Source organism: Acomys minous (genome assembly GCF_964271855.1).
Source record: "Acomys minous genome assembly, chromosome: 11".
In the NCBI taxonomy this organism is placed as follows: Eukaryota; Metazoa; Chordata; class Mammalia; order Rodentia; family Muridae; genus Acomys; species Acomys minous.
This window is the reverse complement of record NC_140492.1, coordinates 58,758,674-58,786,643: the sequence shown is the minus strand read 5'-3', so window position 1 is coordinate 58,786,643 and position 27,970 is coordinate 58,758,674. Positions and strand designations below refer to the sequence as shown.

General features: G+C 39.6%; 1 protein-coding gene across 1 annotated transcript; it reads left to right on the top strand.

Moving 5' to 3' along the window:
* The first annotated feature begins 20 nt into the window (after positions 1 to 20).
* On the top strand, positions 21 to 27,970 carry FYTTD1 (forty-two-three domain containing 1). The gene is made up of 9 exons (XM_084800625.1): positions 21 to 247; positions 6,137 to 6,265; positions 12,468 to 12,616; positions 16,929 to 17,041; positions 18,856 to 18,952; positions 19,359 to 19,420; positions 21,286 to 21,360; positions 23,015 to 23,141; positions 25,606 to 27,970. Exons 1-9 carry the CDS (start codon positions 145 to 147, stop codon positions 25,702 to 25,704), a joined length of 954 nt encoding a protein of 317 aa, XP_084656751.1. The 5' UTR covers positions 21 to 144; the 3' UTR covers positions 25,705 to 27,970.

Sequence of the window (27,970 nt, the reverse complement as noted above, 5' to 3'; positions counted from 1 at the left end):
GCTGCCGTGGGAGGGAGGGCGCGGACGCCGTCAGCGCGCGTGCGCGCTTCGCGCTGCAGCTAGTCAGTGAGCGTGAGTGGGAGGCGGCGGGCCTGCGTCTCTGGCCTTCCCGGCTGACTGCTCCGACGCCGCATCCCCCGAGTCATGAACCGGTTTGGCACCCGGTTGGTGGGAGCCATGGCGACTCCGCCGCCGCCGCCGAAAGCCCGAAGCAACGAGAACCTCGACAAAATCGACATGTCCCTGGGTGAGGGGCCGGGGTGGCCGCGTCGCGGTGGGGGAGGGGGCGGGAGTCTCTGTGGGGGAAGGGGCGGTTAGTTGGCCGCGGTTGCCTGTCGGGTTTAGTTGCGCGTGGGCGGAACCGGCGCGGACCCCCGAGGTGGGGCGGGAGAGACCCCGGCGTGCCCCCCCCCACACACACACCGTGGGGTAGGGAGGGGCCACGGCAAGGACTGCACGGGGCGCGGGTTCCGTAGGGTCGGTGGGTGCTGTCATCTTCTTCTACGGGACGCCGTCTCTTGGGCCACCCGGACCTGTCACTCCTCCGGGCCTTTTCCTTATGAAGTGTCTTAGTACCTGGGCTAGGAGAACGGCTTGTTAGGCGTGACTGTGCCCAGCTCTGCGCCGGGCACCGGCGACTTCCAACCGGCGCCCCCACCCCCTCAGGGACGCGGTCCCGGAACGGCCGCTCGGAGCGTTTGAGCGAGGACTGTATTGCCGCCGTGTTAGATTAGGTGTTTACTGAAGCCTGTTCCCTACCCGGGTTTCAAAGTTAGCTAATTGGGGGCGGGGAGGGAGAGATGTACGCAGATTGCTAAAATGTCAGGTAGAACATAGGGTCCAGTGCGCATAAAAAGGATGCCGTGGCTTGCTGCTGCTTATGTAAGAAAAGCATGAGGATTGTTGTTTTATTTTCGTTTAAAAAAAAAAAAAAGACCCAACACTACGAAGGCTTCTGTTTGGCTTAGATCTAAAAGTAATTCCTTTTCTGTAGAGTCAAGTTATAGTATTGGATAGAGTCGGTGCAGTCTTCTTTCTCTTTCCAGATCTTTTCTGTGTACCCCTACCCCTTTGATATTTTTAACAAATAAAATAATCCGAATACTGAACTCAGGTGTAACCTTTTTTGATGATGGAGTTTAGGGTAATACTGGGCCTGGTAACATTCTTTTGTTTATTTCTTTACATTCCTCTTATCTCTTCTGTTACTTGGAAAGTTTTTGATCAGCAGTTAAGAACTCTATTTTAGCCGGGTGGTGGTAGCAGTGCATGCCTTTGATCACAGCAAGGCAGAGTCAGGTGGATCTCAGTGAGTTTGAGGCCAGCCTGATATTTCTGAGTTCGAGGCCAGCCTGGTCTACAGAGAGAGTTCCACAACAGCTAAGGCTACACAGGGAAACCCTGTCTCAAAACAAACACACACAAAGCTCTAATTGGTTTCTAAGGATTGCCTCAAGTCAGAACCTAATTTGTTAACTAGTGAACTAACAGGAATATGTTTGGCCTCCTGTCTGACCACACTGCTGATCACTAATGAACTAAAAAAAAAACCATGAAGACTAGCTTTTGAGCAAAAGCCATGAATTAGTATAACAGATGCTTATTGGATGCTTACAAGCTGCTAGGCAGAGGTCTGAATGTTTAATATGCATTTAATTTCCTGATAACCTCACAAAGGTTGTACTTACTTCAAGTGGTAAGTGATCTAGAGCTGTCCTAGATCATGGGGATCCTGCATCTGACACTTAACTAGCCCTGTGACTATGGACAAATTACTATGGACAAACTGGCACTTCTTGTCTAAAAAGGTGACAGTGGGGGTGAGAGCTTGCTCACTTGTTAAGACATTCTGTTCTTGTAGAGACCCAGAGTTTGGTTCCCAGCATCCAGCTTGGCTTACACCTTCATGTAACTGGAGTTCCAGAGATCCCATTCCCTCTTTAGGCTTATATGCACAAATATACAATCATACACACATAGTTAAAAAGAAAAGTGTAAAAGTGATAGCGGCTACCTCATGGAAGTGAGTCAACAGGCAAATGAAAACTGCTTAGAAGTGTGTGTGTGTTGAGACAAGGTCCACTATGTAGCCCTGGCTGGCCTGGAACCAGGGTGACTTCAAGCTCACAGAGATCACCTGCCTCTGCCTCTTGAGCGCTGGAATTAAAGGCCCTGTATGTTATATACACCTGCACTGTATATAATACTGTGTGTGTTATTACTATTTACAGGAGTCTGAAATGGAGAAGTAATTTACTCAAAGTCTTATATGGTCAGTAGGTGAAGTCAGGGTTTCAGTCTGGCTTTAGAGCTCCAAACTATAGGTGTCATGGGGATTGTTAAATAACTATTTTCACAGCCAGTATACTTCAGGAGCTCATAGTTTGTGTTTCTTTAAATATACTTCTTCTCTCTCTCTCTCTCTCTCTCTCTCTCTCTCTCTCTCTCTCTCTCTTTGTGTGTGTGTGTGTGTGTCTCTGTCTCTGTGTGTGTGTCTCCATGTGTGTTTGTGCAGATGTGTGCATACCACAACACACATACATGGGCCAGAGGACAACTTTTCAAGAGTTGATTCTCTCCTGCCATTGGTTCCAGAAATTAAACTTGTGTTATCAGGCTTTTTGCCCACCGTATTTAGTGTGTGTATATGTGTGGAGGTGCTATGGTCATCTCATGTCTTCTTCAATCACTGTCTGCCTTTAAAAAAAAAAGTATTTGTTTTTATTTTATGTCCATTGATGTTTTGCCTGCGTGTATGTCTGTGTAAGGGTGTCAGATCTTGGAGTTACAGACAGTTGTGAGCAATGTGGATGCTGGGAATTGAACCCTGGTCCTTTGGAAGAGCAGTCAATGCTCTTAACCACCGAGTCATCTCTCCAGCTCCCACTATCTACCTTTTTGAGACAGAGTCTATCATTGAACCTGAAACTTATCTGGCCAGTCTGGCTGGCCCCCATGTATCAGGGATCCTGTACCTACCTCCCCATTGCTGGGATCACAGACATGCCACAGCACCCGGCTTTGTTTGTGGGTACTGGGGAGCTGAACTCGGTCTTCATGCACTTTACTGACCCCCGCTGCCCCTGTGTATATGTTTTGTTTGATAATTAGGACATAAGTTAAAGAGGGCTGACCCTTTTTCAAAGTAGAAAAAATGTTCTGTCTTTTCCTCAAGAAAGTGTATCAGCCTGTCAGGTGCTTTTTTTTGTCAGTGAGAATCTTAGAGATTTGTGATGGAGAGGTGGTTAGTCTTACCAGATCTGCAGAAAGTTAGAATTAGTGGCTCAGAGAAGTGCAGGCAGGCAGGCAACATCTCTGTGTTTGAGGCAAGTTCAAGGCCAGCCAGGGCTGCATAATGAGGACCTCTCCCTCCCTACAACCCCTCCTTCCAATTTTAGAATATGGTTTTATTTTCTCTACCAGATATAAATCTCATATAAATGAGAATTTATGTAGATTATCTACCAAGTTAACTAGTAATTGACATTGGCTCAGTTTCTTAATTTAAAAAAATATCGTAACACTTTTTTATAGGATTGTGGCGAGAATAACTGAATGTACTATAATTATCTCACATATACATAAGTACAATGGCATGGAAGAAATGTTTTCCTTTTGTTAAGGAAAAAATATTTTACGTATATGAGTGTTTCGCCTGCATGTATGTCTGTGTACCACGTGAGTGCCTGGTGTCTGTAGAAACAGAAGAGGGTGTCAGATCCCTTGGAACTTGAGTTGTGATCACTGGGAATTAAACCTCGGTCTTCTGGAAGAGCAGCAAGTGCCCTTTTATGTTTTTTGTTTTGTTTTGTATTTTGAGATAGGGTTTGTCTATGTAGCTCTGGCTGTCCTGGAACTCACTCTGTAGACCAGGCTGGCCTTGAACTCACATAGATCCGCCTGCCTCTGCCTCCTTAGTGCTGGGATTAAAGATGTGGACCACCACTGCTAACTGCAGCAAGTACTCTTAACTGCTGACCCTTTCTCCAGCTCCAGAAGAAAATTTTTATAAAGTAGTTCATTTTAATGGATCTATTTTCTTCTAATACTTACTCTGTCTAATCATTGGATAAGAGAGGCTATTTTCTCCTTTTATATCAAACAACTTTGTCTGAGGGCTTAGATAATAAGATGTTTCCCATTTGTTTTATTTTGTTTTGTTTTTCTAGACATGGTTTCTCTTCTAGTCCTGGCTGTCCTGGAACTCTCTTTGTAGACCAGGCTGGCGTTGAACTCACAGAGATCCACTTGCCTTTGCCTCCCGAGTGCCATCATGCCTGGCTGTTTTCTTTTTTAGATGTGGCAAGAATTGTCTAATATAGCAGTATGCCTGGACTCGGAAAGATGCCAGACTAGGCCATAAATTGAGACTTCATCTTAAATTAATTTTAGCTATATTTAGGCTGATTATGCCCTGTGTAAAATTCACCCTGGTATGCTGGGTACTGTGGCACATTACTTTGATCCCAGCACTTTCGAGGTAGGAGGAGATAGAACTCTTGAGTACCGAGCCAGCATGGTCTGTGAGTTCCAGGACAGCTAGGGCTACATAGTGAGTAGGATCTTGTTTCAGCAACAACAGAACTACCCTAGTAGTCAAAGTCAATACCTCCTTTGCCCCTACTCTTTCCAAATTTATTGTTTGGGTATATTCTTAAAGCTTTGAGGTTGTAAATGTCTATTGGGAAAGTTGCTATTTCCCTATTAAGGAAAAACAGTGTTTCCCATTTCTTCTCAATAAGAATTGAACAAGGTTATATATCTGATATTTGTGAAACATTTGTTTTAAACCTAGTGTTATGGTTTAAATATAGTGTCTCCCAAAGGCTGCTGTGTGGAAGCTGGTGGAGCTAATGAGAAGTGATTGAGACGTGAAGGTAGTGATGCCCTCTCTGGACTAGACATTGATAAGTTTTTGACTGGATGGGTTGTTTAGGAGAGGTAGGGCCTACTTAGAGGAAGCAGGTTACTAAAAGTGTGCCTTTGAAGGGTTGTGCTCACTTCTTTTCCTGGACGTCAGACACGGTCAGCTTTCCCTCCAAGCCCTTCCATCATGATGTTACGTGTCATCAGGCTTAGAGATAGTGGGGCCAATGAATGAAACCTCTGAAATTATGAGGATCACCCCACCAAAAAAAAAAAAACCCCAACCCTTTCTTTTTAATTGTCTTTTGGGTATTTTTCTTCAGTGGAAGGATGTGACTAACACAAATGGTTTTTAGTGTCTTTTATCTTACTAATGGGTATTGAGGATCAAACCTAGGGTCTTATGAGTGCGGAGGCGCACTCTATCATGAGCCACACCCTCAACTCTCCTGTTTGTAAGTTTAGTGAGCTGTTTGGCAGTTGGAGATTTGTCTCAAAACTGTACTTTGAAGTGCTGTATATTACATATATTTGTATGTGTGTATGTGTATGCATATTGCTATACGCGTTTAGGCCAGAGGACAACTTATGGGAGAAATAATACAAATCATGTAAGAAGTGATCCTTATAATCTCTCTTACAGTCTTTTTTTCTTTGACCTAGGAAAAACTAATTATATTGACACATTTATGGTTCAAATGATTTGAAGAAATGCTTGGAATTAGCTTTTAGCTTCAGTAGGAAGTTGTTGACAGTGCAGTTTCTTTGGCTATTTGCTTTGTCAGTCATCACAGTTAACATTGGGCTTAGAGACTAGAGAATGTTTTTCATCCTTCGCTTTCCTTTCCTCCTTTCTCCTCTCTGTCTTTCTCGGAATAGAATGTGGCATTATGTAGCCAAGAGACATCTTGGGTGGAAAAAGGTGACACACTGAGTGGAGCCCAAGCCAGGCAGCAGTGACTCGTTAGTTTGTAGATCTGCTTTTGTCTATTGATTAGAACTTTTACTTGAGAAACTTTTTTTTTTTTAAAGTATTTCATCAGGTAAAATGGCTGATGGAAGTTTAGGCTGAAGGAAAGGGATTAGGAGTTCAGGTAGCCTTAGCTCTATAGCAGGTTTATAGCCAGCCTTGGCAGTCTGAAAAGGCTAAGATGATAATAACGGGGACTAAGTTGGGGACATAGGAGAAATCTACTGACTATAAAATGAGACTGAGCAATTTATTCATTGTGCTAAAATGAAAATAATTATGGCTTTATCTATTTTGTAGATGATATTATCAAACTGAATAGAAAGGAAGGTAAGAAGCAAAATTTTCCAAGACTAAATAGAAGACTCCAGCAAAGTGGTACCCGGCAGTTCAGGATGAGAGTACGGTGGGGAATCCAACAGAACTCTGGTAAGGTTTAAATGCTGTTGTTTATGGATTCATAATCTAATATGTACAGCACAGACTTCAAATCTGCAATTTTACACCAGTACCCCTTTGTACTTTTTACTTACTCTCAGATTTTTGTTTAATTCTGAAACCCTGGAAAAACATTATTTCCTAAAATAGATGATACTGTTTCTTAAAATTCTTAGTTGTTTAAAAGTAATCCCAGTTTATAAGTAGTTTAATTAGATTTAGATTTTAGAATTGCCAAAGATTTTATATAGCTCAGGTTCTGCTTTTAACCAATGACAGTCTGATGGGTAACTGACTCCAGCTTGAATTTGTTGAATTAAAGAGCATACTGCCTCCTAAGAGAATTTACTCTATTGTGGGACAGCTCTGTTTACTAGAAAATTCTCAATTTGAAGTAAAGCACGTCTAAGTATTACAGGAAGCAAACTCACTTTACTATGTGGAGACTGCTATTCTACAAAGAAACCTACCTACAGATAGATAGACTTACTTTATTTATTTATTTATTTATTTATTTATTTATTTATTTTGAGGCAGTGTCTCACTCTATAGCCATGGCTATGTAGACTAGGCTGGCCTCAGACTCACAGAGATCTGTCAGCCCCTGCCTCCCAAATACTGAGACTAAAGGTGTCCACCACCTTTTCCAGCTTTCATCCAGATTCTATCTTATGAAGAACAACTGTATGTGTACGTTTCTCAAAAGTGACACTCTAAATTGACTGCTGTAGGTGTAATTAGATAGTGTACATGTATACTTATATTTGATAACCTGTTTTGTTGTTTTGGTTTTGGTTTTGGTTTTCTAACAGGGTTTCTCTGTGTAGCCCTGGCTGTCCTGGATTCGCTTTGTAGACCAGGCTGGCCTCGAACTCACAGATCGACCTGCTTCTGCCTCCAAGTGCTGGGATTATAGGCGTGTGGCACCATACCTGGCTGATAGTCAGATAGCTACTTTATGTAAAATCATTTTGTTCTAAAATAAGATTGGGAACAACAATTCAATATATAGATTATAAATTAATTCTTTAGCAATTATACCAGCATCTTTGAGTAAACTTTTGTTCAGATGAAAAGAAACTTAAGTCTTCTTCACAGAAATAAAAATAACTTTGCCAAATTAATCAGTATTTTATTCCATGTTTTAAAAAGCAAAACTTAATCTTCAGTAGAGCATAATTTATATGTTTAACAGATAGTATACCAGCATGTATTTGTGTGTGTGTGTGTGTGTGTGTGTGTGTGTGTGTGTGTGTGTAAATTACTGAGTCTGGAACCTATAAGAAACTCACTGTTCTCTAATAATTTTTAAAGATTTGTTTTTATTTTTAATTACATGTAGGGTGTGTGCATGTGGGTACAGTTGCTGATGGAAGTCAGGTGTTGGAGCTCGTGCTCCATGTGGTTGTGAGCAACTGACTTGAGTTCTGGGTCATCTGGAGGAGAAAACAGATGCTCTTAACAGCTGAACCATATCTTTAGTCTCTAATCATTTTTTAAATAGTTAAATTTAGTTTATATATTTTTGTGACATTTATGTAATTATACTGATTTATATTAAATATTTCTTTACAATTGTTACTCAATACACCATATTTAATGTATCATTATATATGTTTATATATTTGGTTTCAAAGTAATCATTTAGAGTTCAGAGTAGCCAGAAATAGTAGTTATTAATATTTTACATGTCTCATAAATGTTTTTGAGCTGCCTGGTTCTGAAAATGCATAAGGATACGGTCTTTTACTTTAAGGAGTTAATTTCTAGTAATGAGTAACATAGAGGAAATGGAGTTTTAAAAAATGTCATAGGTGGGCATGGTAATGATGCCTGTAATCTCAGCATTTGGGAGGCAGAGATAGGAGGCTTGCTGACAGTTCAAGGCCAGTGAGGTCTATATAGTTAAGACTGTCTCAAAGGAAAAAAAAAAAAAAAAACAGCAACAACCAGAGTTGAGGTGAGGTGACTACTTTTCCAGAGGATCCAGGTTTGATTGCCAGCGCTTATATGGTGGGGCAACTATCTGTAACTACAGTTTCAGAGAATTCAACACCCTCTTCTGTCCTTGGTGAGCACCAGCACATACGTACATAAATACAGGGCAAAATAATACTTTTTTAAAGGTACCGCATCTTCACATAAGGATTTTGTGCTAAGAGAAAGTGTAATGGATTAAGTAAGATTTAATTTGATCCATGCTGCATCAGAAACGTTATCCTTTTATGAGGCCATGATCTGAGCCTTGTGGTAAATGATATCTAGGGAAGCTGAGCAACTCCTGCGATTGAGGTTGCACTTGGTTTGGCAGTCTGCTGCCGTGCCAGGTTAAAGTGCAACAGCTGCTGCTGCTGTTGAATATGTGGTGGGGGGGGCTGCGGGGGAGAGGGGGTGTGGGGGTGTGTGGCTGGGAAGAGTTTGGATTTCCACCTTGTGATATCAGCAATATTAATTTAAGGAAAGAGAATAATTAACAAAGCAGATAACCACTGCCAGATACTCAGTATGATTTTGATGGCCGAAAGAAAAAAGCAATTTGAAGCTTTTTAACTCCTTGCCTGAAATATTAACTTAGAAATTCAGTAAACACTTACTAAAAAAAACTACTTCAACCAGGCGAGGTGGCTCATGCCTGCGATCTCAGCACTGGGGAGGCAGAGGCAGGCAAATCTCTGTGAGTTCGAAGCCAGCCTGGTCTACTAAGTTGAGTCCAGGACATCCAAGGATACACAGAGAAACCCTGTCTCAAAAAACTAATACAGAAAAAAAGCACAAATTTTAAATGTCTTATGGTAGAAAAACCAAAGCAAATAACAGGGGTGGCCAAAATGTTATCTGGGTGCCTGTAGAGAACCCTGAAGTCTGAAAGGGTCTGTGAGATGAAAATGCATTTGTATCAAGGCATTGCCATTCTCCAATGCACACAGACTCTACCTACGCAATAGCTGTAGCACCAGCACTGTGGACTAGGTAGTTTATAAACCTCAATAAGTGTATTTTTGGTTCTGGAGCTGTAGGTCCTAGATCCGCATTCCACTACTGTCAGGTTCTGATGGGAGCCTTCTGAGGTGAAGCCCATAGGCTTCCTGTGATAATCTCATGTCGTGGGGGGAGGGTAGAGAACCCTCCGGGGTCCATTATTTAAGACGGACTCCGTGAACACTCTCTCCTCATGACTTCAGTTACTTCTCAGAGGCTCCTAAAATTATTGAAGCAAAGGATGTATGTGTGAAAGAAATCCATAGAAAGGACTAGTCTAGTGTCAAAAGAAAGATGAATTTTCTATGTCTTGTTTTAGTTCTCCAAGATAAGAGAATTAAATCAGTGGGAAAGTGTGTGGGAGCTGTGTTCTATACACTGTTATACACTGTTGTGTACATTTTTGTATACACAGGTGGTCAGAAGTGGGAGAGACTAAAGATAGACTCTGAGTAGTGTTATAGTATTATCAAAGTATTGTATGTTAAAAAGTAAACTGAGGGCTGGAGAGATGGCTCAGCGGTTAAGAACACTGTTTTTCCGGAGGTCCTGAGTCAACCACATGGTGGCTCATAGCCATCTGTGATGAGATCTGGTGCCCTCTTCTGGTGTGCAGGCATAACACTGTATATGTAATAAATAAATCTTTAAAACAAAAACAAAATAATAAACTAAATTGAGCTGGGCAGTGGTGTGTCACACACCTTTATTTAATCCCAGCACTTGGGAGGCAGAAGCAGGTGGATCTCTGAGGACTTCCTGATCTACAGAATGAGTCCACGACAGCCAGGGGTACACAGAGAAACCCTGTCTAGAAAAATAAAAATAAACTGACACAAGATAAAATATCATTTCACTCTTGTGTAGTAATTTCAGTTTTTTATTCCTCTCATGGTCCTCTAAAGTCTTGTTTGAGTGCTCCTGTAGCATCCATCCTAAGTGGTTTGTTTCTACCGCATTCTCATCCCCTCTTCCAGTAGGTCTAAAGCACTGATTGTAAGCTGATGCAATATTATCATGGATTCTTTGTCACGCACAGACCTTGTCATTCTAACCTTCCATGATCCAATACGTCATGCCCTTGACCCTTCCCTAGCGTTTCATAACACAATATGCTGGCTTTACCTGTGTCTTTGTAGTTGTTGCACAAACTGGAAAGTCTCTGTGTCCTATTCGAATCCTGCTCCTTTTGTAACAGCTAATCCAAAGCTTACTTTTTCTTCTTTGAAAATACATTGTAGACTATATTCTTTGACTATGATTTAATATTATGTCACAATTTGGAGAAGTTATTAATTTTTAGAGCTACACGTACCTGCCTTTAGGGCAGCAAGCTGCTCTGCTCTGTGACCTCTCAGTTGTCACTGCTCTTTGCCTTACCTACAGAATTAAGATGATCTCATCAGTCTTGTCTGCTTCACATGAAAATGAATATTTGACAGGACTACCACCATAAGGCTAGCTGTTCGGTAGTTGATACAAGTCATAACACGTCATAGATTTTATATACAAATTCACTCACCATAGTTTAATCATTCCAGAAGAAAATCACATATAGAAATAAATAATTAAAAATGTTGTATCTTTATTGTTTTTCTTCTAATAAAATTAATAGTAGTTAATACTTCTAGGCAGAGAATACCTGAGAAAGGATTGTACCTTGAGCAAACACACTACCACTCCCCACACACCTGGACTGACATTATTGGAGAGGGTGAGGTCATGACATGGTCTCCTGGATGGCAGAGAAGTTCATTGAGTTTCTGTCCTAATGTGACTCAACGGAAGCCACCTGTGGACATGTGGTGATGTTGCTAAAAATCATGGTGGGGGCAGAGAAATAAGGACGGGGGGGGGGGCGGTTTGTACCATCAGTCTTTGTAGCCAAATAGTATCAGCCTGCGAGTAAGAAGGCTGGCGTGTGTTCTTCAGTGTCCCATGCCACAGGAACAGCCGTGAAAAGCCCACTGGCACCTGGAAGGAAGCTCCTTCACTCTCTAGGATCTCCCTGGCATCCTCTGCTGACAATAGTGTCATGCCCACTGTTACAAAGTAGTATTCTTCTGAGAGGCAGGTAGTAAAAGGTGAACTGTGGCAGCTGACAGAGAATAAATTAATAGTGGTTTGTACACCACCACAGCATAACAAGCTTTTCTATCTTCTTGTACTCTGGTCTCAAAGTTACTGATAAGGGTATCACACAAAAACGTTCAGAGTTAACTAATTTGTTATTATCTTTCTGTTGGAGATCCACAGTACGTATTAGTCCTGAGAAATTCTACAATAAAGAATTATTTTAATTTTAATCTTGGTTTTTATAATGAGACTTTGTGATAAAACCTGATACATGTTGCAGTTATCATCCTAAAGACTTTCTTGCTTAAAAATCAGAATTAAATTGAGACTGCTATTATCACAGACATTCTCCACCAAATCAGAATTAAGATGGACTGCCCACCATCACCATAGATACTTAGCTGATTTTCTGGAATTTTCTGGCTGTTGCACTAAGAAATTTTAAAAAGTTGAAAAAGTAAGAAGATGATGTTATTTGGAGATGACAGCATTGTCATCTAGAAATCTCAAGGTTAAAGGTACAAAGTTTGGAGCTAGAGGTATACAACAGTGAGAGAGCTGTACATAGTATAAGATTCAGGATTGAATCTCTAGCACTAAGGGGAAAGGACTAGTCTCCAGAAAATAATGCAAAAGACTATTATAATTGAGTTCCATGTAATAGTTTATTAAGAAGGAAGACAAAATATTTCTTGTTTTTGCTCATATGTAAAACCATGTGTGTGTATATACATGTATCTGGAATGAAAGTTGAAGGTCATCTTGTTATAAGTTAGAAGTCAGCCTGAACTACCTGAGTCCCTATGTCAAAAAACAAAACAAAACAAAACCCTGTATAACTGAAATGATTACTAAGTGGGCTAGATTGAGTGTACCACATTTAAAAGTAATAAAAGGTACAAAAACATGGCATAATATTCATAATGTTGTATTAATGTAGCCTGTAGAATAGTACACAAGAGTATGAATTTAGTTGATGTGAAAAGTTGAGTCAACTCACCTTTTAGGTACTTAGCTAATACAGAATGCTTACTTTCCATGTGATAACACTTAAGTATAATATATAAATGTGTTTATAACTTAAATACAGAGAAGTAAAGATGCATCCCTAAATTTTTAATATCCTTTTATTCTGTAGGTTTTGGTAAAACTAGTATGAGCCGTAGAGGAAGAGTGTTGCCTGGAAAGAGACGTCCTTATGGAGTTATTACTGGCCTTGCAGCCAGGAAAGCGACTGGAATTCGAAAAGGAATTAGTCCTATGAATCGTCCACCTCTCAGTGACAAGGTAGGATGAGGGTTTAATCCTGGGCCAAATCCATTTTCCATTTATACTTGTGTGAGTTTGTCTGTCACACACACACACTTATTAGTGATTTTTTTGTTTGTTTTTTATTTTTTGAGATAAGGTGTCTCAGTGTAACAGCCCTGGCTGTCCTGGAATTCTTTTTGTAGACCAGGATGGCCTCAACCTCACAGAAATCTGTCTTTGCTTCCCAAGTGCTGGGATTAAAGGCGTGCGCCACCATGCCCTGAATTTATTAGTGAATTTTAAGACAACCTCTCATTCTTATTCCTTTCTGGCTGGCCTCCAGAACTTGCTAGGTACACCAGGCTAGCCCTGGACTCACAAAGGTCTGCCTACCTCTGCCTCTTAAGTGCTGGGATTAAATGCGTGTGCCACCACACCTTGCTATCCTAACTTTTTTATAAATAATCTTTAGAGCCTTTTTATTGTTTAAAAAATGTTTTTTTTTTTTTCCCCTTTGAGACAGGGTTTCTCTAAGTACCAGCTCTGGCTGTCCTGGACTCACTTTGTAGAACAGGCTAGCCTTGAACTCACAGAGAATCCACCGGCCTCTGCCTCCTGTATGCCAACACCCTGGCTCCAAAAAATTTTTTTTAAAGGATTTTATTTTTAAGTGTGTGTGTGCGTGCATTTGCATGAGTGCAGGTGTCCTTAGAGATCAGAGGCATCAGATCCCTGGAGCTGGAGTCATAGGTAGTTGTAAGCCACTTGTCATGGGTGCTGGGGACTCTGAATTCAGGTCCTCTGGAAGAGCAGCACGTCCTACTATTTGCTGAGTCATCTCTCTAGCCCCTCACTTTAATTTTTAACAAATCAAATTAAATTAATTAAATTTTTAAGAAATTAATATTCTCTGTGTGTGTGCAGGCACATATGCACATTGCACGTGTGAGGGTCAAAAGATAACTTTTAAGAGTCTGTTTTCTCCTTCCACTTCTACGTGGGTTTCAGGGATAAACTGATGGTTGTTAGCTTATCTGCACAGCGGGTGCTTTTCCCCATAGGGCCATGTCACCAGCTTCAGAGATTTTCTTATTCTTATGTATGTATTTATTCTTTTGGATGATGGAAATTAAACTCAGAGCTAGACAACCACTTTTGAACTATATCCTCAGCCTTGGTTTTTAATTTATCCATTTGAATCAAGATGTCATGTAGCCAAGGCTAGCTTTGGACTCCTGCCTCTACCTCCCAAATGCTGGAATTACAGGCATGTTCCTTCATGCCCATGCTCCTCTGATTTTTATATTTAAAATTGTTTGAGGCAGGGTCTCTCTATTATGTAGCCCTGGCTGTACTAGAACTCAGTATGTAGGACCAGGCTAGCTTCAAACTCACACAGATTGGCCTGCCTCTTCCAAGTGTTGGGATTAAACATACAAGCTATCATGCCCAGATTTTTATTTTTTAGATGAAGTACTTTGGGACTTACATAAACATTTTAATAGCTAAGAAAAAAATCTCTGCTGTTCATAAATACCTCATTCTCCAGTACAGTTATTTTTTCATATCTGTGGAAATGGGTTCCAGGACACTAATTTGACACTAAGATCGCCACATGGCTCAAAGTCTTTCATATAGTGTAGTATTTATGTACAAAAAGTATGCCCGTTCTCCTGTATGCTTTAAGTCCTTCAGCTATTTGTAACACTTATTACAGTATAAATATTGACAAGAAAAATCTATACACACTTAGTAAATTTAGTTTTTGTCTCCTGTTTCTGAGAAGGGGAGAGTTGAACTCACTGCGTAACCAAAAATGACTTGGACTCCCACTCCCTCCTCACTTACTTATCAAGGGAGGCTTGAATTCTAGGACTTCACAGCCACACTTGGCATAAGTAAACTTAAAAACTAACTTATAACAAGTAGTTATAGCATGCCAGATACTTTAAAGAAAAATTATGTTTCCTAGCAGAGCACTTGATGTTTATCTATAAAATGATCCTTGGTGTTACTGCTGAAGAGAAAATAAAGAAGCTTGGAATAGTGGGTAGAGAGATCGCTCCTGGGTTAAGAGAACATACTGCTCTTGCAGAGGGCCTGAGTTCAGTTGCCAGCACCTACCTCAAGAGTAACTTCAGCTCCAGGGGCTTTAAAAGCCTCTTCTGGCCTCTACAGGCACCTGCATGTATATGCACATACCCACACCTGAACACAGTATACATAATAAGTAAAATGCTTGGAATGGGCTGTTAGTCAAATTATGTGGAGTTTTATGTTTTTGATATAAGTTTTCCTTCTATGATATTGTACATTTCCTTCTTTTCTAAATAATCTCTAAGAACCAACGTGGGGGAGGTGCTAGAGAGATAGTTCGGGATACTACTTTCTCTGCAAGCCTTAATAAAGCTGCCTGTAATCTGAGAACTGAAGAGATGGAGACAGGTGGATCTGGGGCTTGTTGACCACACAGTCAGTCAGTGTGGAATCAGTGAGTTCCATATTCAGTGCAGTTCTTTCTCAAAAGATAAAGTGGAGAGCTATCGAAGAAGATACCTGTCATTGTCCTCTGTCCCCCTCTCTCTCTCTCTCTCTCTCTCTCTCTCTCTCTCTCTCTCTCTCACACACACACACACACACACACACACACACACACACACAATTAAATGACTAAAGATTTATTTAAACAGCTAGGCTTGGTGGTGCACGCCTGTAATCCCAGCACTCAGGAGACAGAGGTAAGTGGATTGCTGTGAGTTAAGAGGCCAGCCTGGTCTACAGAGCGAGTCCAGGACAGCCAAAGATACACAGAGAAACCCTGTGTCAAAACCCCTCTTCCCCCAACAAAAAAAGATCTGTTTAAAACAAAAATGGAGCCAACTATCATAACATCGTAATCCTAGCACTTAGAAGAAGGAAGTATTCCAATTTCCCTCTTGTAAACTTTTTCTTGTTTTGGTTTTCGAGACACAGTTTCTCTGTGTAGCCTTGGCTGTCCTGGACTCATTGTGTACACCAGGCTGGCCTCAAACTCACAAGAGATCTGCCTGCCTCTACCTCCCAAGTGCTGGGATTAAAGGCATGTGCCATCACACCCAGTTCCTCTTGTAAATTGTAAATGTGAGGCTCACTTGAACTACATAGTATCTTCCTGATGCAAGAAAATAAATGCATAGGCCAGGTGTTGTGTTACATGCTTTTAATCTCAGCACTCAGGAGACAAGCAGGGATCTCTGTGAGTTACATAGTGGGTACCAGGATAATCAGGGAAGTATAGAGGCACCCTGTCTTAAGAAAGAAAGGAAAGAAGGAAGGAAGGAAGGAAGGAAAGAAATCCAAGTCAAACATTTAAGAAAATATTTAGCTGGGTGTGGTGGCACACGCCTTTAATCCCAGCACTTGGGAGGCAGAAGCAGGCGGATCGCTGTGAGTTTGAGGCCAGCCTGGTCTACAAAGTGAGTCCAGGAAAGCCACGACTACACAGAGAGATCCTGTCTCGAAAAACAAAAACAAAACAAAACAAAAATTAAGTGCTGTTTGTTTGTTTTTTATCCATTGTCAGTGTATGTTTATTAAGCACTTTCCATGCTAAAGCGATAGGAAAATGCAGATAATGTGTAAGAAATGATCCATACAGCTAAGTTTGGAGACATCTTCATAGAAAATATAGAAGCTTGAATTATGATTTTTATGATGGATATAATTTACATATGTGGAGGAAAGACAAGACATTTCATGTTTGATTTTTTTTTTAATTAAATCTTATCCCAAATCAATTATGCTCTAACTTCTTTGTTATTTAAACCTCTTTTTCAGCAGGGATAGTGGCACACACCTTTAATCCCAGCACTTGGGAGGCAGGGACAGGTGGATCTCTGTGAGTTCAAGGCCAGCCTAATCTACAAAGCAAGTCCAGAACAGCCAAGGCTACACACAGAGAAACCCTGTTTTGGAAAACAACAACAACAACAACAACAAAAAACTCTTTTTCATATACTTGTTTTACAAATTGACCTTTTATCCTTTTACGTAATGTATTAGTCAGCTTTTTTATTATTGTAATATAATACTTGAAATAATTAAGGAGTAAGGCTTCATTTAGCCTTACTTTGAGGGTTTTGTAGGTTCTCCTGCTAAGAGGTAAGGAAGAGTCCAACACTCAGGAAACAGAGGCAGGTGGATTTCTATGAGTTCAAGACCAGCCTGGTCTACATAATGAGTTCCAGGACAGCCAGGGCTACGTAGACTGTGTCTTTGTACAACAACAGTAAAAAAAAATGTTTTTTATTGTAGTAAGCTAAATAACAGGTGGCAGTCTGATTAACATAGTTATTTTTCCTTCCAAAAGAATATAGAGCGATATTTTCCAGCGTTAAAACGGAAGACAAGCCTTCTGAGACAAAATGAACTTCAAAGGAAACCAGTTGCAGTTCTCAAGAGACCTAACCAGTTAAACAGGAAGTAAGTGCTCCAGTGGAAGAGAGGAGTGTGGGATCCCAGAGTGTCTGCGTCAGTTACTAGTCTTGTGCTGTGCCAGAGTAGCTGACGAAAACAAGGACGGAGGCATCCTCTCTAGGCTCCAGTCCATCATGGCATGGAAGGGTGGCAGCAAGAGCAGGCTGGTCACAGTGTCACAGGCATAAAACAGATGCTGAGGATGTGCGCTCAGCTCACTTCCCCCTTTTAGTCAGTCTGGGTCCCCCTCATGTAGTGTTGTTTCTCTATTGCTCTGATAAGACACCATGACCAAGGCAACTTACAGAAGAAACTGTTTGTTTGGGGCTTATTGATTTCAGAGTTCATGATCATCGTGGTTGGGAGCTTGGCAGCAGGCAGGTGTGGCTCCGGAGCAGTGGCTGAGAGCTTTCGTCTTGATCCATAAGTAGGAGGCGAAGAAAGAGCGCTAGGAATTGCATGAGTCTTTTGAGACTTCAAAGCCCACCTGTAGTGACATTCCCCCCTCTAACAAGGCCTCACCTCCTAATCCTGCCCAAACAGTTTCACCAACTGAGAACCAAGTATTCAAATATGTGAGCCTTGGGAGCCATTCTTAATCAAAGCGCTATAGAATAGTGCCCTCTTCTTGTGGTGGGTGATTTCCTCACTTCATTTTAATCTAATCTGGATAATTCTTCACAGACATGTCTAGAGATTTCTTTCCATAATGATTATAAATCCTGCCAGTTTGCCAGTCAGTATTAACCATCACAGTGTACAAAATACTTTCTTTGATAGATATTCAGAAGAATCAATTTACAGTTGGTGAAGTTATTTTTACAAAACTGTGGTGATTCTTTAAGTCATCTAGTCATTTTAGTACTGTTGCTTATTTGATGGGGGCTAGAGATGTGGCTTGGTGCACTTAGCTAGCATGTGGGAATACCCGGGTTTCATCCCTCCCACTGGGGAACAAAGTCTTAAAAGATACTTGAAATAGCCAAAATCTAACATGAAAAATATTCAGTAGTAACTTCCTTACTTCTTAGACACAGTAATACTAAGGAATTTCATTAATATAAACTTTTTAAAAGGTGTCATTTTTAAATTTGTGTGTGGGTACATGTGTACCATGGTGCACGTGTGGAGGTCAGAAGGCAGCTTGACGGAACTGGTTCTTTTTTTCTTTTTTTCTGTCATGTGGGTTGCAGGGATCCAGCTTGGTTTACGTTAATTATTAAGGTTTTTGAATGAAGACAGAAAAGAAAGCAAAAGCAATAGAGGTAGTTTTTCCAAATCTTTTTTTTAAAGATTTATTTATTTTTGTTTTATGTGTACAAGTATTTTTGCTTTCATGTGTGTCTGTGCATCACATGCTTGCAGTGCCCACAGAGGTCAGAAAAGATGCTGGATCTCCTGGAACTGGAATTATAAATGGTTGTCAGTCACCATGTGGGCACTAGAAATGGAACTCTAGTCCCTTGGAAGGAGAAGCCAGTGTTTTTAGCTGAATTGTAATTTTAAAAACAAATTTAGGCACAGAAAATAGTAGAACTAAAATGTAATTTTGTAAATGTCTTGGTAAGATGTAAAATATTAGAAAGTACAATATTTGGCAAATAGATTAGTTCAAAATCAAGTTGTGATGTCATATATTGCCGAGAGAGATATTTGTAAATCAAAATTAGCAGCTTTGCATAAATAAGAAAGCAAATTGGAGTCGATATTACACAATCATCAAATTTTAAGCTTATGAGTTTTAACTGTTTTCGCTTAATTTTTCTCAAAGTATTTGAAAGCAAAGTGGCTGAGATCATTCATACATGTTTTTGTTGCAGAAATAACATTCCAGCTAATTTTACCAGGAGTGGAAATAAGTTAAGTCATCAGAAGGACACTCGTCAGGCGACTTTTCTCTTCAGAAGAGGCCTGAAGGTATGACCAGCCCTGGTTGTGCTTCCTTTGCTTACATGGATTCTTTAGTAGCCATAGGCTTGGCTTGTTGTTGAGAGTAAAATTAGGTTTCAGTGTGAAAACTAAGACATTAGGTTAGTTCTTTCTGTTAATACATGATGTTTTCTATTTCTTGTCTTTTCTTGTTCATATAGTGATATCTTATAATAATTTAGCTTGGTTATTTACTAGTAAACTTGTGTTCTCACTTGTTCTAATCCAGTGATCCCACAGAGGGTGTGGCCAGCATAGCACAGCCCTTGCAAGCTTATGCTCATGTTTGCCCTGGCCTGTAGAGTTACAGCATGATAGCTGAGTGAACTTAAATCCTCTCTCTTCTATGAGATCTGCTCTGCTGGGGTTTTTGTTATTTTTATTTTCCTTTTAGGTTCAGGCCCAGTTGAACACAGAACAGCTGCTGGAAGATGTGGTAGCAAAGAGAACTCGTCAGTAAGTTCACTTGTTTTTTAAGATGTCATTTCTAAGTTCACAAGATATAGCTACTCAAATTGCTATTTGCCCCACTGTGCAAGAATTTAATGAAACCCATAATGAAATTCTCCCTGAAATGAGATTGAACCCAGGTGAATTGAACCCAGGACCTCAAATGTGCTAGAATCACTCAGCCACATCTTTAATTCACAAATCATTCGGGTTTTAGATGTCAGTTTAGTGCCAAGTGAGTTACTAAAGAGTGCCAGTGCTCTCCACTAGGTATTCGACTTAAATGATATTGGTTTTCCTTCTTTTGCCTTCCTTCTCTCCTCTACCTCCCTTTTCTTTCTTCTTTTCTTTCTCTGCACCTTCTTTTAAACAAATGAACCTGTTTAGAGAATGACTAGAATAAAATCCCATAGAGTTTTTTTGTTTTGGTTTGGTTTGGTTTGGTTTTTCGAGACAGGGTCTCTCTGTGTAGCCCTGGCTGTCCTAGACTCACTTTGTAGACCAGGCTGGCCTCGAACTCACAGCGATCCGCCTGCCTCTGCCTCCTGAGTGCTAGAATTATAGGCATGCGCCACCACACCCAGCTTCATAGAGCTTTTTAAAAATAAATTTCTGTCCATTCTTTTTCCCAAGTGTGAATTATACAGTGCTCTGGTTCCACCAAAGTAATCAGGATTTGTAATTAAAACAAAAACAAAAGTTAAAAAAACAGCAGTTACTTTTTGTAAAATAAAATATAAAAAAGATCATGGTCCAGAAGTATGATTTTTGAGCAATCAATGTTGGAAATTATTTGAACCTGATGCTGGCAGTATCTGTATAGGAGATTAAAAAAAAGACTACAAGAAAATAATAGTCTGCTTCTTCAACGAAATTCGTATAATAGTGTGATGCTGTTTTTCTGCTAGGAGAGTGTCGCAAGTGCCTCAGATTCAGTATGCATCTGAGCTGAGCCTTGAACTTTTCCCACATCCACCTCTCCAGGGCTGGGATCACAGGCCTGTGCCAACGTATCTGGCTTTATTTATTTATTTGGGCTTTGAGAGTAAGACGTTGATAGCAAAAGATAGTTAATTTGGGGCAAATATAATGGAAGTGCCAGATTTTGGCTAATATAGGTAAATATAAAGGTAGAGCTAACAGTAATGGTGGCATCCACCTGTGACCCCAGTTTTGGAGGGCTGACACAGGAAGATTCCAAGTTTGAGACAAGTCTTAAACCATACAGTGAGACCCAGTGATGATTATGAGAAGTGGGAGCTACAAAGAGGAAGGAAAGGTGGAAAGGACTAGAGAGGCTGTTAAACTTCTGTACAGAGCAGACAGAATTTAGACACTGTTAGAAGCGCTGGAGTTTTAAGTTACAATGGAAAGGAAAATAATAATACAACCATGAAAACAGAAGCAGGTAGGAAAGCTGAAACCTTGCCCCATCTTAGGAAGAACTTCCTATGTAAACATCGTGTTTAGTAAACTAAAAGTAACCAACAGTCATGAAACATGAAAGGTCAGAAATGCTACCTCTAGATGGGAAAGGTGAGCAGGAGCTCTCTGGTTTCATTAGACACGCCTCTGCATTGACTTTAAAAAATGTCTATATGTTCATTACTTTGAAAAATATCTAGCAAATCCAGGTTTCCAGTTCTTACGGCTAAGGAGGCTGATGGGCTCCAGCATCTGTGTGCATGCATGTTTTAACTGAAACGTGAATGGCTGCTTTGAAATGTGTAACTCAGGGCTGAGACTTTATCTTAGCAGTGGAAGCCTGGTTGGTACACAAAGACAGATAAGGGGCAGGGAGAATGCATCTCTCTGAGTGGGCAATACTTGATTTATAAGCTTCCATTTTAAGGAAAACATTTCGAACCTAGGTGGCGTACTTCCACCACAAATGGAGGAATTTTGACTGTATCCATTGACAATCCTGGAGCTGTCCAGTGTCCCGTGTAAGTCTTTCTCTTCCTTTTATTTTTCCTTTCTTCAAAAGTTGTGACATCCTGATGTGTAATAGGGAAGTGGAAAGTATTGCGCTTGTGCTCCGAATATACTGTCTTAAGTAGGATAAAATGAGATGCAAGGATACACTAATACTCCCAGTACTTGGGAGGTTTAAGGCAGAAGGATTACCATTAGTTCTGAGACCAGCTTAGAAACATAGTGTGTTCAAAGTTAGCTTGGACTACAGAATGAGACCTTGTCTCAAAAATGGAAATGATGTAGGGTGAAGTCAGAGAAAAAGCAACCTTGATTCTTGGCTCTACATCCTTAAGTAACATCCACTCATGTGTATCTGGATATGTAACACAAATATTACCAATTTTGTTTCAGACAGTCTCTATGCAGCCCAGACTGGCCTTGAACTTGTGAACTTCTTGTCTTGGGTTCCTGAGTGCTGAGGAAGCAGATACATGCCACTTTTCCTGCTTATTGTGTGTTTTTGTTTTCTAAAATTCTCTTCATAGAGTTGGGGAAATGGCTCAGTGAGAAAGTGCTTGCTGCAAGCACGTTGAACTGAGTTTGTATCTCCAGCTCTCACATGTAAACCCAGGTGTGGTAGCATGAACCTGCAATCCCAGCATGGAGGTGGAGGGGTGTGGAGCAGAGACAGGTGGACAGGTGATCCCTGGAGCTCACTGGCCAGCCAGTCAAACCAGATACTAAGCATCAGGCGTGGTGAGAAATTCTATCTCAAAAAATAAGGTGGAGAGGGATAGAGAAAGATACTGATACTGACCTCTGGCTGCCACATGTGCCCATACCACACAGTTCTGTGTGTATATAACAAACGTGTACTCTTAAATGTATATATGACAGTAAGTGAGATGACACCTGTGCGTACTACTCTGCTCCCACCCTGGTATGTTTTGAATGTCTTTACTTTGAGGCCACACAGACCTGCTTTCTCTTTAAAGGTTTTATAGTGTATCTTATCAAGATGAACTTAATGTAGTTAATCATTTCACCATATGTATTGCAGGGGGAAAAAGGATACTTTAATATAAAGGCCATGACTTAGAAATCACCAGTTATTTTACTTTTAAAAGGGTTGTGTATATGGGGCTGGCTAGTTGACTTACTATTCCTGCATAGGGTCTGATTCAATTCTCAGCACCCACGAGGCAGAGCACAACCATCTGTAGCTTGAACCCCAGGAGCCTAACACCCTGTCCTCAGCTTCATGATCACTATACACATGTGGTGCACATGTATACATGGAGGCAGACACTCAAGACACATAAAATGGAGAAAAAAACATTTTAAAAATGTAGTTATAAAGCCAGGCGTGGTGGCGCACACCTTTAATCCCAGTACTCAGGAGGCAGAGGCAGATGGATCCCTGTCAGTTCGAGGCCAGCCTAGTCTACAAAGTGAGTCCAGGACAGCTAGGGCTACACAGAGAAACCCTGTCTCAAAAAACAAAATGTAGTTCTACTTGAGAAGGTATTCTTTGAGCATGTATAAGTTTTGGTAGTTGGAATAGTCCATCAGGAGCCAGCACTTGGCACAGTGTAATCGCCCTGATTCACTTCAGCATATGTAAAGACATTCTGAGTAATTTTATCTGATAAACTAATTCAAACTTTTTTTTTCCTTTGCTAGAACTCAGAAACCACGATTAACTCGTACTGCTGTACCTTCATTCTTGACAAAAAGAGAGCAGTCTGATGTTAAGAAAGTTCCTAAAGGTGTCCCTCTACAGTTTGACATAAATAGTGTGGGAAAACAGGTAAAAATTTTTTCCCTCTATTTCTTTGGACTACTCACTGACAGCCTTCTGATAACAAAAAACATTGAGTAGCATAGCTCCTTCCCCTATCCCTAGGCAACCGCTAATCTGTTTTCTTTCTCAGAGATGCAGGTTTTGACATTTCATTTAAGTAGGATCTTGTAATATATGATCTTTTGTTACTGGCTTTATACACTTGACCATAATTTAAAGTTTCATCCATATTAGCATTAATTTTTTTTTACTATTTGAATAGTGTTCATCAATGTATATGTCACATTTGCATTCTCTAATTAGTTGGAAGTTTCCTTTAGCTACTGTAAATAATTGTTTTGTTTGTCAGTTTTAATGTTAGCAGGTTTTCTTTTGGGGAGGGGAGGTAACTGTCAGTGGATATATTTGATAGCTATTGGTAGACTATATGCTAACTTCTTTGAGAATATATGTGTTATACATATATATGGGTAATACATACATGCATATAATATAGGGTTATACATATACATCAATATATAGATTTCTAAACTCCACATTTTTGCCAGCATTGTTATTATCTGTCACTCTGAGTACAGTGACAAGTTAGTGTAAAGTTATACCTCACTTCAGTTTTGACACTTTGTGTATCTTATTCTTTGATCTTATTAAATTTACTTAACTTCATGGGACTAGAGAGATGACTCAGCAGTATAAGAGCACTCACTGTTCTTCCAGAAGCCCTGAGTTCAATTCCAACACACACGGCAGCTTAAAACCATCTATAAAGTGATCTGGTGCCCTCTTTTGGTGTGCAGATATGCAAATACAGTGCACACATAAAGTATATAAACAAATCTTTAAAAAGATTAAAAATAAAACACCTTGCTCAACTGCTTTTTTTAAAAAAAAAAAAAACAAAAAACCGTGTTAGAGTCAATCTTGATTGTCTATATAAATACTTAACTCATTCTCTAAATTTTTTTCCAGTGTTTAAACCCTTTGTTTGTTTGTTTGTTTTACTATAATGGCTAACACATCTACCACAGTGTTGGATACATGTAGTTAGACTAGATTCCTTGCTGTGTTCTGAAGCTGAGGAAAAGCATTAACAGTTTGACAATGTTTCATGGCTAAGCTTGCCCACTTCTCTGAGTTTAAACTCAAAAGTATAGCTTGCCTCTTCCCCTATTTCTTCAGGTACTGACCATGCACGCTTGCCCTGACACTCTGGGCCTTCTCGCTCTTTGCTCCTTTATACATCTGTTTTCAGGTCTCCATTACTAACTCTCCACTTCCTTCTTTGTCAGATGCTGGGAATTACAGCTTGCCTGCCCTGCAGGTTTTCCTCTCAAACTCAAATAGTTCTTAAGTTAAAAGTGTGTGTGTGTGTGTGTGTGTGTGTGTGTGTGTGTGTGTGTGTGTGTGTGTGTGTGTAATACTGTTAATTGTAACTTTATTGGAGATTCTCTGTCAGATTGACAGAGCTTCCATCTTTCTAATTTGCTGAGAGTTTTTGCCATGAATTTATGTTGAATTTCATCATACACTTTTTTGGAAAAGAGCTTAGCAGAAATAAGATCTAGAGTTTAAAGTTAGAAGTATTGGGGTGGGAGTCGGGTTTCGGTTTTGTTTAATCAGAGAGTACATGTTTAGCATAGACAAAATCCTTGGTATAATCCCTAATACCAAATGTGGGGGGGAAAGGACAAATTTGTTCTAGTTTATTTTTATCTTATTCTTAATTTCTTTTCTGTTTGGAAGCAGTTTGTTAGTTGTTAATTAAAAACCAGAATTTTATTTAAATCTTTGTAGGGCACTCAGTTAAAAGCTTTGTTGAAATAACTGTGGTTCTATTGTTTTTTTGAGTCACAGTCTCATACTGTTGCCCAGGCTGGCTTTATACATCATTATCTTCCTACGTCAGCCTCTTACGACAACAGGAGCATGCCACCGTTTCTGCCTAAAATAACTTGTTTGTTGTTTAGTGTTTTTGTTTTTATGAGACTGGGTCACACTGTATATTCTTGGCTAGCCGGGAACTCTGTAGGTCAGGCTGACTTCAAATTCATAGATCCACCTGCCCTTGTTTCCTGAGTGCTGGAATCAAAGTCACTCTTTTTACTAAAGCTATCACTAGAATTTGTGACAGTGTTTGCAGAGGCCCAAATTAATTCAGATAGAGGTATCTTGGATGTATTTTATATAAACAATAATAGTAATAGTAGCAGTAATACATGTTTATATAATGTAACAAAGGCATTATGGTTAGAAGGTAAGGCTTCTTGAACTACCTAGTTCTGAGTTCTGGAGCTACTGATAGGTAACTCAATGATATATGCCTTATCTTTGTTGGAATCAAACGAAATTATACACACAATTCCAGATGTTATGTATTGTTACTGCTAATCACTAGCAATCTTAAGATCACATACAAGGGAAATGTTTTTTTTTTTTTCAGTCAAGTTAATTTTTTCCTCCTTTTCTATAGACAGGGATGACTTTGAATGAACGATTTGGGATACTGAAAGAGCAAAGAGCCACTCTCACATTCAACAAAGGAGGAAACCGCTTTGTAACTGTGGGATAGATCCACCTAAAAAGGAACTTTTCATTGTTGACTGTTTGAAAAATTGAATTGCTTGAAGAGTTCATCAAAGAAGTTCAAGAAACTTTACTTCAGAATATTCACAAGCCTAAATAACTTTATTTTTGAAGGTTTTTTTTTTAATGTATAAATAATGCCCTGGAAGAATAGCAGGGAATATACCTATCTGTTCTTAAAGATTTCATGGTTGGCCCAAGCAGAGCAATTCTTTGTTGACTTCTTTGATTCCTCGTGAAGCAGAAGGAAGATAGAAAAATAGAAATTGATTATTTTTATGAACCTGGTGTTTAGGATCTCACCACTTTTGTCCACTTTTTAGACTTTGCCATGGTAAACTTCAGAAATAAGAGTCCACCCCTGTGTTGCTGTTACTTATTCATCAATGTACTGCTGTAATAAGTACAGTCGCCTTTTGTCAGTAGTGGTATTTTTTTAAACTAGGAAAATTTCAGTTCTGGTCTTTAAGATCTATGGAAATCTCTGGATTTTCAGTTACTGTTAGAATAAGCTCCTGAGTTGTAAGCGTTTAGTACTGAACTTTTAATAAGAAATGTGGGTCTCTCATTAATCTCAGATCAGCATGTGTCAGGGCTGTAAGTGTTTATTTACAAAGGTTCCAGCAGGGCCTGGAGGAGATGCCCAGTACAAAACCCTGAGAGTTTGTTGCATATAAATGGAGAAAACACACAAGACAGTAGCAGATTGAAGGATTGAAAACAGAAAACAAAACTGGGTCCTAGTTACACTTTGTGTATTTAGTGCTCTCTTGAGTCTAGTGCCCATAGATTTCTCCTATAAACGATGCTTACAAGAATTACAATTTTGAAAATGAATTGAGTCCTTGGGTACTTTGACACTTACTAGACACAAAGTCCTTTGCTTCGTATTCTAAAGTTTGTTGTTTTTTTTTTTTTTAAGCTTTTAGGCTTGATAAGTTCAATAATTTACTACAACCCTCCAAACAAAAATCTACCCGTACATGTCACAAAGGGAAAAAAAAGCAAAATTATAATGAAGTTACATTTAATTGTACACAGTCAGTCTATTTCGTGTCTCACTCATAGTTCAGGCATTATAGGGAGAAAGATTTTTCTCTTACTCTGGAGGTCTGCTGTGCCAAGATAGTGCTGAGAGCCCTCACATAGTTATATGTCATAAATGACAATGAAATGCCAAAATGCAGTGACATACTCCAGCTCCTGGTTATCACACGCGGTCATTTGGAAGCTTGACCTTTTGTGTTGCTATGATTTTATATCTCAAGCGAGCATTTAAGTATCTCTGCTGTGGATTTCTCCTGTAAGACAAAACAAAGCACTGTACTTCCTGCCCACCTGCATTGTATCGAGACTTCATTGTCTCTGATTCTCTTTGAGTTTCTTACTGGCTGATGCTAGTCATGGGAAAATCAGCATCAATTTCATGCTTATGCCAAAGATCTAAATCTACCCTTAATATCTGTTATTTGCCAGTACTTCTACTTAATAAGGGATTTTTGGAAGCCAGTCACAGAATTTGAAAATGAACTCTAGTTTCTCCTTAGCTGTGATGCTTTTCATTGAGGCCAAGGACTTGTTATAAAACATTGTTGCCAATATGCATACTTACATTTGGTTCAGAAACAAAACATTTTAGAGTGGTTTGCTGGTAGCTTATTTTAAAGCAAAGAAAAAAACAACTGAGCATAAACACTATCTTTGGAAGAATTCTTTAAAATACAGTATAGAAGTCTTTGTTTCTTGTTGTTTTAAATATTACTATACAGAGGTATTAGTAATTCCATTTTTGGAAAATCCTAAAACTTGCCCAGATGTTGATTCTAAGTACACATTGAAAACCAGTGTCTTTGGTGTAGTAAATGTTTTCTCTTCATGCATCTGTAATTTAATTTTCTTTCAAAGTAAATTTTGCCTTTGATACAACTGAGTTGAAACTCTTTGAGTGCTAACAAAACAATATGCTTTGTTGGAGGAAAATTTCCTTTCTTGGAATGTGGTTGTAGTCATCCTTGTTCAGTTCTTGAAGCCTTTTTTTTTTTTTAATTTTTATTTAAACAGGGTGCAACTTAAAATTTCTTTTGCATCAAGGTGTATGCAGAACATTGATGCAGTGCATCACAAAATGAAAGTTTGTATTTAATGAGGAGGTGCTTTACACTGTACTTTTTGGTGTTTTTTGGAAAAGTTACATTAGATTTATTCTGAAGCTGTTCATTTATGACAAATAAAATGTAACAGGTTTCACATGA

Excerpts from the sequence above, each read along its gene's own strand:
- FYTTD1 (XM_084800625.1), top strand. The coding sequence starts at position 145 with ATGAACCGGTTTGGCACCCGGTTGGTGGGAGCCATGGCGACTCCGCCG. Across the intron at positions 6,266-12,467 it reads GGGAATCCAACAGAACTCTG|GTTTTGGTAAAACTAGTATG; the intron begins GTAAGGTTTAAA and ends TTTATTCTGTAG. Across the intron at positions 23,142-25,605 it reads TAAATAGTGTGGGAAAACAG|ACAGGGATGACTTTGAATGA; the intron begins GTAAAAATTTTT and ends CCTTTTCTATAG.